Raw genomic sequence first — 14,090 nt, forward strand, 5'->3', positions numbered from 1 at the left:
GTTTTGGTTCACTTGTCTAGTCTGTGTTAACCTTCTCACTATTCTTAATATTTACTGCTACTTTGTCTAATTCATCAGCCTGTTACCATCCATTGGCACAAAGCACAGGACATACCTGGCTTGGATGGTTCATCATTTGAATATTAATTAAAACAGAGTCATCCTTTTTCTATAAACTTTACTTATAAAGTAAATATCTTGCTACAAAGCAGAAGAGTTGAAGTGCAAGGAAGTTAAATGTTATAATACAATGCTGCATTTATTTTGGGGAGAACTAGACGCATGAAAGTCAAATCCTGCTTTCAAAAGTGGAGTCTCAAAGGTTTTCTTCTCCTGGTTAGCAGAATCGTGTTTCTTCTTTCTTCTTAGCCAGTGCCGTTTTCTTGTCAAACTGCATTTTCCTTGGAGATAAACTCACCTTTTAGAGATGTGAACAAACAAATTATATAGCGAGATTTTCACCTGTGGCACATTTATAGCTCAGATCTGAATGTGAAGCTCTAATTATGCATACAAGAAATCAGGTACCTTGTGTTCACAATAAAAGAATTTGTATGAATGATTGGCTGAGGTTGATTTGCAACTTCAACCTCTGATATTTTCGCTGGATTTGCGGTTTACAAACCATTTGGTTTGTGGGCTCACTTGGGGAAATTGGTTTTGATGTGTTCTGGTATGGTAAAACTAACATTTTCCAAAATTAAGAACTTTGAAGGAACTGCAGAGTTTGGATGGAAGTCTCGGCTTTGTTTCATGAAATACAGATAGCAACCTGTGAATGTGTATCAGGGGACATAAATATTACGGAAGAAACATGTATGCGGTTTACAAAGTCCGTTTTTATACAGTCTTTTTTTTTCTTCCTCACAGTGCCTTCCCCCACCCCTACCCCTTACTCTGCCTTTCACTCATTGTTCCAGATTTTTCCTCTAACTTGAGCTGCAGTACTGCTTTGTGGTTTTAGTTTCAAACCTTAAAATGAAATGCCACCGGAGGCATAAACCCCGTGCCCAAAGAGGGAAATATGTACCAACTATGTTGCAGAATAGAGAGGTATTTTTAATTGAATTTCATTCTTGCAGAACTAGGTCATTGTTCTCTAAGGTTGTCTAAATTAAGTACAAACTCAAACATGCTAGTTAAATTGGTACACTGATCGTTTAACAGCAAAGGACATATTACCTTTACTGACAAAGCTGGCATAGTTAATAGTGTAAACATACCATACCACTGGTTTTTATCCTTATAACCAGAACTTTTAGGATGGGTAGCAGGTGATGATATTTTGTGTAATTTTACACATGGAGTTCTATGACAGGTAAAGCTGAGCTTTTTGTGTGTAGCAGTATCATCGAATGATGGAGTGACTCAGGCTGGAAGGGACCTCGGGAGGTCCCCAGTCCAGCCTCCTGCTCAAAGCTGGGTCAGCACTAAGTTCAGCCCAGGTTGCTCAGGGCTTTGTCCTCTTGGGTCTTGAAAACCTCCAAGGACGGCGATTCCACAGCATCTCTCTCAGCCCCCTCTAAACTTCTCTTTCTCTAAATATGTACATATAATGCAATGGAAATTGTTTGGTTTGTTTGTTTCTAATGTTTAGTACCCAGGAAAGCAATAAAACGTAGTTCATTTCAGAAGTTCATGTAATTCAAGTGACAGTTTTTCTCACACACTTAGGAGATTTAAGGTATCTTTTTTTTTTTTGAAACTTTTTTCCCCCAAAGTGAATACAAGCAAGGAAAAAGGAGAACTTCTTGAGTACTATAAAGTGTGTGATACTTCTGAAAATTTACTTTTTTCCCTGCAGAAGCATAGTAAAGCTGCAATACAAATTTTAAACAGAAGCAGTTCAGCAATGGCTTTTCACATTTCTCTAAGCGTTTCTCAGCGTAAACAAAATTATTAAATGAGAATTTATATTAATGTTTACTCTGAGGCAGAGCTAATCTTTGAAGTTAACCGTTTTCAGTCTCAAGTGGTGTTAACAATCAAATAACAAATAGGATTAGGAGGTAGAAAGGAGTACTTTCGTCTCCAGACCATTGGAACATAATGTAGATTACACAAATATAAACATAAAGCTTAGCAATCATTAAAACTGAATTTGAGATGTTGCATTTGCTTGAAAATCTTCCTGTTAATTTCTCTGTTGCTATACTCACAACCTTCCATAATGTGGAATAGTTTTGTTTCTCTTGTTGTTTTACAATCCCCCCCTTTACATAACAGGCACAACTTAGGCTGTCCTCTTGAAGGAAATTTATGTTTGTAATCTTTCATTTCTGACAATCTTAGGTACTTGTTCTTTGCAGTGAAGAAATAGCATGTTTCAGTATATGTATGATTGAAATGTTTTCTAGGAGGGAGAGGAAGAGAGAATGTAAATTTTAAACAAAGCTCTAATTCATGCTTTAACACAGTGGCAAAGTCCAAAAGGTTGCATTTTTAGAGGTGAACCAGAACGGAGATCTAGCTATATATATAACCTATATAACCCAAGACATTTTCTGTCTGTCTAGGTCTTCAGGTTGTTCTACTAGTAAAACAATTGGTATCATTTGTAAAATTCGAATCCTGAAGGAGATCCATTTTTTTGGCTTCTTATTTGTGGCTTGGTGGCTTGATAGAAGTTTAAATTACTTCCGTGCTTTTAGGAAAACTAGGCTTTTGGTCCAGTTTTCCAAAAAGAGCCAACACCTTTTGAGGTTATCCGTGTATTTTGAAGTCTCTTCCTTTCTTGTGTGGTTTTTCTCTTGAGCACTTGCTAGTTCGAAGATGGGCATTTTAATAGTTCTGTAGACTAGGTGCCTACATGGGTGATGTACCTTCTCTTTGCAAGGCTGGGGTAGCACTTTCTGCACTGAGGAAGAACTAAGCCCAATTTGATCTCATGCATAATGTTGGAGTATGTGTTTCGTGCTAGCTGTTTCTTCAAACGCATTCTGCTCCAGTGTGTGTCTTTTGATTTAATCTTCCAAATATTTTTCTGAAATGTGTCATTCAGACCTGCCAGCCATGCCTTCCAAATACAAAACTCCTCTGGTTTTGATGTTTTGTGATTTATTTTTAGAAATGTAACAGTTCTGCCTCTTTTGCTTGAAGATACTTAAAGAATATGTTGGAATTGCCCATTTTCCTTCAATCACAGTAAATGTCACTATATGATGTGATATAGGCAACCTTAGTTTGAGTCTTAAGAACGTTGTTTGACATGTGCTTAGACTGGAGGCTGAGAGATTTAGGATGAACTCAGTTACCGTTTTCCTTTGAAGAGCGCTTACCATCCTTACCCAAACTGGCTATGGGTTTAGATTTGCCCAGGATTTGCAGTTCTGTGGGCAAATGATACAGAATGACAGCAGAGGGAGAGCGTGGAAACTAGGAATTGTTCCCTACTGGAGGGCCTGTAAGAGATCAGATCATCCAAAACAGGGGATAATGGTAACGTAGATGATGCGTGTCCCTGGCAGCTGGAGCCCTGGACACTTGCAGAGTATCTGCCATAACCTGCATTTCCAAAACCAGAGGCAGGAGTGTCACCACAGGACCCTTTCTATAGGGAGCAGGGGAAGTTACACAGGTATAGACTATTTTACAAGCTGGTATAGAGAAGCAATAAATTAAGTATTATTGTGCATTTCTTAGTAAGGTCAGTCCTCACACTAATCAAATAGGATCTGAAGGCGTTAGTTCTGACGTAGGCAAAATCCAAGTGGAGTGAGTTCCTTCAGTTTACTTACACAGAGGTGCAAGGAACACATACATGCATACACACACAGAAAAATGACAGTTTTAACACCCAAAGTTGGGTCATTTTGCTAATGTAGCAGACTGATATGCAAAGAAATTCAGGAAGCAAAGGGAAAGTGGTGCATCAACGGGTATAAGGTGAAACTGTCAATATCTCAATAAAGGCCTTTGTCCCACCGGTGGACCTGGCAAAGTGCTACTTGTGGCTTCTGCTGTATTTTTTGAGCTAAGCCTAGAGACAGCTGCGGACTTCAGTGAACCATCATAAACCATTACCAGCTTGAATTTGTTCTCTGTTGACTGAACGCCACAAAACTAATGTCTTTAATGAATCACAGCATTTTGATTGCTCACAAAATAAGGAAAGGTGTTGAGGTGACAATTTAACTGGCATATATATACGTACTTGCTTCAGAAACATGGAGAGGTTTGTTTCTGTATGTAGAAAAAACATCAGTAACCAGAGTGATTTTAAATCCGTGACTTAAAATAAATTATTTAAATGTGTTTCACATCAACAAGCAAGAAACTTAATATAAATAATTGAGTTTAGTCCTGTTTTGAATTTGTACTTTCTAGTCATTTTCTGAAGGAAAGGTTGATTCTTACTGGTTTATGACATTGGAAAAATTGTTGATATCCAACTAAATGCATAATTTCAGGTGATACTTAGTACTTTTGTGTGCAAATATAATTTTTTTTGGTATGATTTATCTGATTCAATACGTTTGCTCTGATCTCAATTTTCTAGGTCTGTACGTACAAAAATCATGTATTTCTAATTAGGTAGTTAACTTTCACTTAAAATTTATTTAATCTCTGGTTTGGGTAGAAATTTTTAATTAAATTAAAAAAACCCTCAAAATCAGTGGTTTTAGTTAGCTCTCACTTAAGATTTATTTAATCTCTGGTTTGGGTAGAAATTTTTAATTAAATTAAAAAAACCCTCAAAATCAGTGCTTTTAGTTAGCTCTGCCCAAGAAATTTACAAATACAGTATATATAAAGAAGATGTAACAAGACATCTTTTGAACACAGCTCCCTTTGTAAGCAGGGTATTCATCATTCAGTGAATTGGAAACTTTCTGATATGTATGGTCCTTGATTGATGCAAGGATGATAGTTACTAGTACTGTTTTTTAATCGCTCGTTGAAGGAGGAAGCTAACATTTCCTTATCCACTTTAAATGATCAGGTTGTTGAAATGAACAAGAAATTACAAATACGAGTATATATAAAGAAGATGTAACAAGACATCTTTTGAACACAGCTCCCTTTGTAAGCAGGGAAAGTATTCATCATTCAGTGAATTGGAAACTTTCTGATATGTATGGTCCTTGAGATATGCAAGGATGATAGTTACTAGTACTGTTTTTTAATCGCTCGTTGAAGGAGGAAGCTAACATTTCCTTATCCACTTTAAATGATCAGGTTGTTGAAATGAACTACGCAAACCAAAATTAAGACACAGTTTTCTTTGTAGCCGTAGAAGAGATGATTGCTGTCAAAAGCTGCTTTTAGCACTTCAGTATACCCTGTTTTCAGGTCACCTTCTGATGATTAAATTCCATGAGACTTTCAATGCGGTTTGCCTTGGTAGCAAACACGTACTGGCTTAACATGACTTCAACATTCTTTTTGATTATTTTAATACTTTATACTAAGGCCTAGACCTCAACATCTGTTGCTCTCATTCCAAAGGTAGTACTAATTAGGGGTTTTAATTGTACCTTGGTTTTTAAATGACACTTTGTCTTTTAATTACTCTCTCTGTTTTGATAAGAATCTTTGTAAAAGGAAATTCCTTGAAGTAGAGCAACCGTGGCTTATTTTGAGGGTTGAATCAGAACTAGAGAACTGCGTAATTAGGTGTGTTAGATTAGTCATATACGTTTATTCAAAACAAAACTTTAGGGCAAATTTGAAACTCTGACAGAGTAGACTAACACCATTAAATGATTGTTAGGGAGACCTTTAAAGGCTATTTAGCCTGTTTTGCACTGATGAGAAAGCTCCTCTGCTGAATTTGAGCTGTCTGTGACTTTCCTTGACTATTCAAAAGCACTTTCTTTAACTCTCTTTTACCAAGTGTACAGCTAAGCTCTCGGAGGCAGCTAGGTGTCAGGTTAGACGTGGCCTCCCTTGTATTTTCCCTTCTGCTGGTTGAAGCAGATAAACTGGCCAAAACAAACCAAAAATCCCTAATCCTACAGAAAAGCTTGTTGAGAAATCAAATGATAGCTAGTGCTGGTGGAGACAATAAAGAAGGACTGCTCTTTCTGGTGACCATCAGCTGGTGCAGTGCTTATCCGTATTATAAAACAGCCCTCCCTACAAGCAGTTGTGCATGTTCTTCTTCCCTGAAGCACTAGGTGTAAACCTGATTAGCTAGTAAATCATAGTGTGTTCTGTAGTGTCAGGTGTTTAATAGTTGGAGAGATGTGATCTAAATATTGCACAGAAGTGGATTAATTCACAATTGTTGCCAAGATGTTTGAAGGAAATTAGAACTTCTTAGGTCTGTTCATTGCAGGGAGGGGAATTGAATATGGGATGACAGTCTCGTTAGAAGCAGTATTCTCATTTATTTCTTTGAAGAGCATGTGCAAACGTCGAGGTTAAGGTCATAACAGTATTGCCATGATCTCGCCCCTTTCATTCCTGGGTCTTTAAAATAAAATCCACCAAGGTGAGACAAGAAACTGGGGTGAGAGTAGGAGCTGAGGTTAATTTTAACTTGATCAGGCTGAGACAACCCACCATTCTGTCTGTCATTAACGTAAGATTACTTTGCTTTCTGGTCAGGAATGAACAGAAACCTTTATTATATATTGAAAGAAGAGACTTGTTCTGCGAAGACCTATGTGGACTCTGAGCTGTAAAATGACGAAAATGCAGTGCCTGCAGGCAGAAGGAGCTACCTGTTGCAGCACGTACCTCCATCTTGTAACAGCCCAGGGTTTGAAATAAAGGGCTTATCGCTTAATGGCTTTCATGTGCAAGAGAAAGTACATGCACAGGGAAAACCTCGTGTCTGGCACCATACACCCAGAGGTTTTTATTATATGTGAATGGGTTGCCTTCGTGATGAAAAGGGAGAGGCGTGCGTCTTGGTGAAAAACGTGACTGGCAAAAGCTTCGTTTGTTCACTCCCCCCTCCCCAGCAAATTGCCTGAAAGTGGATCATGAACAGCGATGCATCATTACTATTATCTCCCAGTATGATTCACGGAGCCATATATAGCAGCTCGTCTTTTGAGGAGAATTCTTACTCAGAGCAAGTAGGATGTGGAAACAAATATTAAATGTCAGACTGTTATGTCACTGTAGCATTAGAATTTCTTTCGTGGCAGATAAAAGTGTCTAAAAATGGCTTGAGCAGCAATGCCTGTCAGTATTAAGCAGGTATTGTCAGGTTAAAAATCCTCATTAGTTTTCTCCTGATTCGATGCTCTTATTTTCATAATATTTCTCTCTTTTTGGGCAACAAGAGTGTGTTTGTTGATTGCACTAGCAAATTCTTGGATATTTTAATATTTGGATTGCTGGTAATGCAAGGTAGCAGATGGCTTTTGGAGCATGCTTTAGGCTTTTTTTACTTTGTGGTTTTTAAGAGCTCTCGCCCTTTGATTGCCTAATCATGCCCCAAATTAATTCTCCGTGATTTCTTTCTATTCTCTTTTATTTGTAAAAACTGCTTCTGAAATTGAAGTATGGCTCATAAGGTTGATCCCTTTTAAGATTCTTCTGTCCTCCTTTTAGAAAGATTGCTTTTCTGGAATACGAACAGAATTCTCCCTCCATATTTTGCATTAATTTAGTACCTTGAAATTTAGACTGCTTTTCTTGCCAAGAAAGACTAGCCAAGGCTTTCTTCAGGGCTTCAGTGATTGCTGCTGGACCAGCCTCTCCATCCTTATCCCCAGATGACCTCTAGCCTGAGGATCCAGAGCTCTGTTTTTCTGGTACTGTTGCCAGTGTCACTTTTGTTCCATTTCCACTGCTGTAGTAAAGTACTGCATTGTTTGTTTATGTTGCATGTATGTTGACTCAGCTTTCACTTTAAAAGAGTGCTCAAGATTTTTAAATAAACACTGGGAAATAAGAATCCTGTCTTGTGTTTTGTGATATTGACAACATATTGACAAAGCTGTGTTAGTAAAAGAAATATTCCTGTGTTCTGTTACAGGTTTTGGGATTTGAAGTTGATACGGTGAACTCTGTCCAGTTTTCAAACCACACAGGTAAAATTTTACATGTGTCGTCAGATACCACTCCACAGTCACTCGGCTCTACTCGACATGTGGCTCACCTCATCACATGACAGTGGAAGGGAGATCGGTCTTATGTTTTTACTCACATTTTCAGGATATAGGACAGAAATGTAATTTTCATGTTTTGATTCAAGTCTCACAGAAGCCTGGATTTGGGATTAGGACATGATATAACATGGTAATGTCCTGTTCTGCTACTTCAGAGTGTGAGTTTCTTTTGTTAGGCAGTAATCTAACTAACTCAGTGAAATAACACAAATATGGCTGTCCTGGTTTCGGCTGGTATAGAGTTAATTTTCTTTCCAGTAGCTGGTATAGTGCTGTGTTTTGGTTTGAGGATGAGAATAATGTTGATAACACAGGGATGTTTTCGTTACTGCTGAGCAGTGCTTACACAGAGTCAAGGCCTTTTCTGCTTCTCGCACCACCCCACCAGCAAGCAAGCTGGGCGTGCACAAGAAGTTGGGAGGGGACACGGCTGGGACAGCTGACCCCATATTCCACACCATGTGATGTCATGCTCAGCATATAAACTAGGGGAAAAGCTGGCTGGGGGTCTGCTGCTCGGGAACTGGCTGGGTATCGGTCAGCGGGTGGTGAGCAATTGCATTGTGCATCACTTGCTTTGTATATTCTTTTATCATATTATTATTTTCCCTTTCTTTTGTGTCCTATTAAACTGTCTTTATCTCAGCCCACAAGTTTTACCTTCCCCCCCTGCCGATTCTCTCCCCATCCCACTGCAGGGGAGTGAGCAAACAGCTGTGTGGTGTTTAGCTGCCTGCCGGGTTAAACCACAACGGCCATCTATGGGCAGGCCTGTGAATGGGAGAGTCTTCAGTACTATTTTCTGTGCAGTAGGGCCCTATGACACTCATCATCATATTACCAACCCAAACATCAGAAGAATACTGAGCTAGATGCAGTGTTTCATCTCGTTATGTGCCCACCCAGAAGGCTAGCAATTACCCTAAAATTACATTCTGGAGGGAGGAAGGGGGTGGGGTGCTAATACATTTGGGTTCTAAGCCAAATGATGGCTTAGATGATGAGTGCAACCATGATGCACTCTCATCATCCTTTCAGACTTCCTAACGCTCACAGTGCTAGAGGACTTTATTTTTCAAAAGAAAGCTGAAATTTATGTTTATTTTAGCAATACCTTTCACCCATAAAGGAGCTCCAAGTGACTTGCTATTTTTGAATCAAGAGACACGTCTACTGTCATGGTGGTGGCAGGTTGCTTGAGGGGAGATCTGCTCTAGATAAAGAATTTCTAAGGGTGTCTTAAAAAATAAACAAAGAACAAATTCTGACTTTAACATCTTGTAAAAGAGCAAAAATTGTTTCTGACAAAAAAAAAAAAGGCAAAAGTTGAGATACTTTCCTAGTATCTCACGGGTACAGCTCTATTAATAAAATGCTAAATTTTTGGAACAGAGAGCAGACCAGGAGGCCTCTGTCCTCTCTTACTATGTTGAGCTCCATGCAGCTTTCAAAAGGCTGTAAGATGTTCCTATCATGGAAGGAATTTAGTGTCACCCTGGGAAGAAGAAATTAATGTTTCAAGGGTAGCTAGAAAGCCATCTCTGCTTGTTGAGGAAAGGCACGAAAGAGGTAATAATTAAACATGGAGTGGGGGTCTTTGCTGGCTCAGGCAAAAAGCTGCTTATTCTGCTTGTACCCTTTGGCACAGTACGAAGGTTCTGTCATGTTTTCAAGAGATGTTTAGATGTGACTTATGTTTCTTAATGTATTTAGTTTTGGAGTTTGGGATTTTCCGTTGTTTAGTTTTTGACAGCTGGGTAAAACTGTTGTAATCTTCCAGAAATGAAGGAATTTTTTCACGTGAAATAACTCGGCACTCAGAATGGATGAGCACCTGTCGTTTGTCGGCTTTCAGTTTCAAGATGATACCAGCTTTATAGGACATTAAAAGAGCTTAATAGAGTTTTTATTGGACCATAAACTGAATGTTTCTGAAGGTAGGAAAATTACATTACCAATAGGATGACCAGATTCTTAAAACAGAAAAGAGGAGAAGAGGGAAGATTTTATTTATTTTTTTTTTTAATAGTATCACAGCTGGAGAAAGGTTACTAGTGCTTCATTAAAGGTTTGGCAGACAATGAAGATAGTAGAAGGAACAACAAATTAGTGATTCCCACCTTGCCCCCCCCCCCCCCCCGCCACGAAGGCCTAAATGAACATCCCAGAACCAAAAATGTCTCAAAGATCACAAGTCTTTAAAATATTTGGAACTTTTATTTTGTCTCCTCATGTTTAGGAGTCATGTTATCAAGTTTTTTCTGTCATCTTGATTGTCTTAGTAAATGTTTAAAAAAAAAAAAAAAAATCCCAAAGATTGGTGCGCAACCTCATGACTTTGGGAAGCAGAGCTTTCAGAAAAAAATCACAGTACAGTAAGTGTTTGGCCCTTGCCAAGTGTGAGTAAAAGGAGAATGTATTTAGAAGTATTGGTCATTTGGCTGAAAGAGGAAGGAATGGAAAAGAAAGGAAGGGCACATATTCCCTTTTATGACGGGTCTAGTTCTCTAACGCTGCAGTTTATCCATGAAATCCTTTCTACCCTTTCTTAAATTGAAGGATAGATTCTAAGCCCAGTGGCTTTGCACCTCCTCTTTGAGAGAGGCGTGTAGGAACATGTGGTGTCCTCATACGAAGACTTTTCCAAGTTTGAACATTTACACATGCCTGCACACAAACTTGCACTAGTACCTGCAAATCAACGTACGTGCAGTCTGTGCCACTGCAGGGATTAATGAACAGAAACTGCTGTGGCTTGTGTCTGGAGCAGTGCCACAACACACAGGAATCACGTGCTGGAGGAACTGGCGAAGATAACTTGATTTTCCTACAAGAACAAGATCTTACGAGAACCCTTTCTGTGATCATTAAAGCTGAAGGGCAAATTTTTGCTTCAAAATCTGTGAACTCCAGTTTCTAAAAGAATGTGACATACCAGAGGGGGCACAGGTAGTAAAGTGTGTGAGGTTTCAGATATGGCATTCGTTCTTTCCCCATCCCTGTCTTTAAACTGGCCGTGTCAGCAAAAGATAAAGCGCAGAGAGAATTTATGACTAACAGGCTTTCTTTGGTGAATCATTATTGCCTTTTTTTTGCCCTGTCTTTAAATTAGTAAGAAACCAGGGGCCTATTTCTGCTGACTCCTGCTCAGAAAATTCAGCTTTCTTTAGTCTCTGATAATCCTGAAATTCGGAAAATGTGCTTTAAATCAGTCCCCCTGGGAGAACAGTTTGTCATGTTGCTTGGTGAGGAACTTCTATGATTAGAGTGACTCACCCTTGAATGGTATCATGCTTCATGTACAAATAAAAGAAGCTGTCATGCAACCTATAAAGATGCTGTGCTTTTTATTCTATTTTACTGTATTGTTTGCACAAGGATCTCATCAGCTGATGTGCAAAAATAAAAATCTAGATTTTTTTTTTTTATTGTATCGTTGATATTTTGGGGTGCATTTTTAATTCTTCAGTGATTTGCATTTTTATTTTTAATTTGTAGGTTAATGGTAAGCATATAATGTGCTTACTTCGCCATCCAAATCCTACCTTTGAAACTGCTCCAGAACAAATAGCCTGTTTTTTTTCCTGTTCCTCTTCTTTTTATTTTTAAGCAAAGCACTTTTGGACTTCCACTTAGTGGGTGTGTAGTGGGTGGTTGGGTTGGCTGGTAGGTCTAATACATGAGAAATTATAATTATGTCTTGTTCATGTGATTCTTCCCAGTCTACCGCCCATATGCAGTCATTCACACCTGTGCAGTGTGGGACAAAAAGAAAAGATCTCCACTCGTGCCTAACACTGGTAGTATTTTACTCCCACACTGACAGGCTGTAAAAAATCCAGTGGAGAATTTGTTACTGTATTTCTGGTTTTGTTGAAGGCCTCCTGGTAGCTGAAATCGTGTTTAGACCAGGTTGTCTGCCAGAGTTTGCATGTGAATTTTGTGGCACAGCTGGGACCAGACTGCCTGCCCATCATGTGCCTTAAACACTAGACCTTTCTTCCTTTTTCCCATGTAAAATACTTGGTTACTGAAGCCACTTGGAATAGTTTTGCAGGGAGCACCACGGGAGGAACTCAAACCTCAGAACAGAATGTTCTGGGTTGGAAAACGAAGAAATCTTACATGCCTTGCTATACTTAAATGGTAGCTTGCTTTTTGTTTTGTTTTGTTTTGTTTTTTTCTTCTGGTATGCCTGAGATTTTTAATCTTTTCTTTTTTCCTTGTTTTTGAAAGTAATTAAGAGGCTTATAAATACATTCCAAAGGAGAAAAAAAATGTACCAGTGGAAGAAGGCAAGAAAGAAAAGTATGTAAATTCATCTTGGGTGCAGTATTAGCTGCCTCTCTTGGTTGTGGTTTTGTTTTTTTTTCCTTTTTCGTACAGATGAACCAAGACACTTCCTTGGAGACTAATGAATATGTTTATCATTTTAGAGGGATAAGTGACAAGAGGCATCATATCTTACCTGTTTTTCATTCCCTTATCTGCTTAAAAGCAAATATATAACATTTAATTGTAATAAAAGGCCATAACACAGATAAGCAGAAGGGGTATAAAGATGTTTAAATGTTTATGTTCATCTACGTGTTTAAAATTATTACTGATCTGGGAGACTAATGCAGTCAGTCTGAGCCAAGTGCGGTTTTGGAGAGCTATATCATGATTTGCAGCGTTCTCTCTGCTCTCTCAGTCCAGTACTGAGGGGAATTATTTGGTGGTTTTGTAACAAAAACTAGGAAGACTTAGCTTTCTTCCTCTGTGGAAGATACAAGCCAAGTTCTCACCAAGTATCTCATCCAAGATAAAGGAGTAATAATTTGATCCAGCTGCTATGCATAACCAGCTCTGTAGTCTCCAAAGGGATTTAGTTGTTTTGCCAAGTACAAACTTGAAACTCATTCTTCAGTTTTCTTGGCTGTGGTTCTTGTATAACGTGTGCAAATAGCCAGGTACTGTGAGACTTGGAACTTACATAGTGTTGAGTGCCACAGTGGAAATACTACTGCAGAGTAGGAGTTACAGTAAGTGGACAGTTAAACAGAAGATTTTAAGTTTTCTCTTGCTCTTTTTCAGATATTCATATTTAGTGGTGTAGGCATAAGGATAACATTTCTAGGAAGCTGACTTTCTTTTAGGTCTTGCAAGGCAGCTCTGGGTCTTCAAATGTGCTCGTTGTCAGCTGAGTTCTTATGTCTAGCTAAGGAAGACAGCGAGTCCTCGTTATCATCCTTAACTCTAACCACTCATGCTTTTCCCTAAAGCCAATTGGACCTCACATGTTTAAGCTTGCTGTTTGCGTTCCCTGCTAACTAGCTTTGGGTTCAGGGCTATGCAGTAGGTTTTTGACCACACAGTATCTATCTGGGTTTTTTGCCTTTCCCCTTTCAAGATAGTCCCTCTCCCTCTTCCTGGGACCCCAAGGTATCCATCCTTCAGTTAGAGAAACCCTTTTTGAACATGAGTAACTGGCTTTTTCTTCTGTCCCTCTACAGAAGCTGCTTTTTGGTTGTATATTCCACCAGGAGAGCAGGTTAAATGCAGGGTCATGGGATTTGCCCCTTGTTCATCATGTTACATGAAGTCACCCTGGGGAAAGGGCTTAGGGTGGTTTCCATCTTGCTGCCAGTTTTGATTTTGTTTGTTTCTTCTTACTTGAACATAATTCAACTCCTAGTGAAATCACAGTTCTCTGCAGATCCAGCGAAGGCATTGCCCTTTTTCTTCTGTCTGAATAGCTGGGGCTTCCCTGAGAGCTTCCCTAGAGCTTTTTTTTTTTCTTCCAGCTATCTTGTGATTAGACTTTAGGTTGTATTACATGTATTACCAGATGGTAAAAAGAATCCTCTAGATACCCTTGGAAGTCATTGCTACAGAGTTCGGACAATGTCCCTGCCCCATGTGGGTAACTTACCAATTCCTGAGCTAAGCTGGGCTGCTAGCCAACATTTTGTTTCCGTATTTATTTTCCTCCCTCAGTGGAGGATCAGTGTGACATGGACCCTGTGCATTGACTGTTTA

At 39.0% G+C, this 14,090-nt stretch overlaps 1 protein-coding gene across 1 annotated transcript in view; it reads left to right on the forward strand.

Annotated features, from left to right (window-relative positions):
- Positions 1–14,090, forward strand: part of PDXK (pyridoxal (pyridoxine, vitamin B6) kinase) — a 54,022-nt gene that overhangs the window by 21,247 nt on the left and 18,685 nt on the right. Inside the window, exon 2 of the mRNA XM_019473040.1 lies at positions 7,937–7,991. Coding sequence (XP_019328585.1) covers positions 7,937–7,991 — 55 coding nt within the window. The remainder of the gene's footprint in view (positions 1–7,936; positions 7,992–14,090) is intronic.

Source organism: Aptenodytes forsteri, unplaced genomic scaffold (assembly GCF_000699145.1).
Source record: "Aptenodytes forsteri isolate BGI_AS27 unplaced genomic scaffold, ASM69914v1 Scaffold2, whole genome shotgun sequence".
Classification (NCBI taxonomy): Eukaryota; Metazoa; Chordata; class Aves; order Sphenisciformes; family Spheniscidae; genus Aptenodytes; species Aptenodytes forsteri.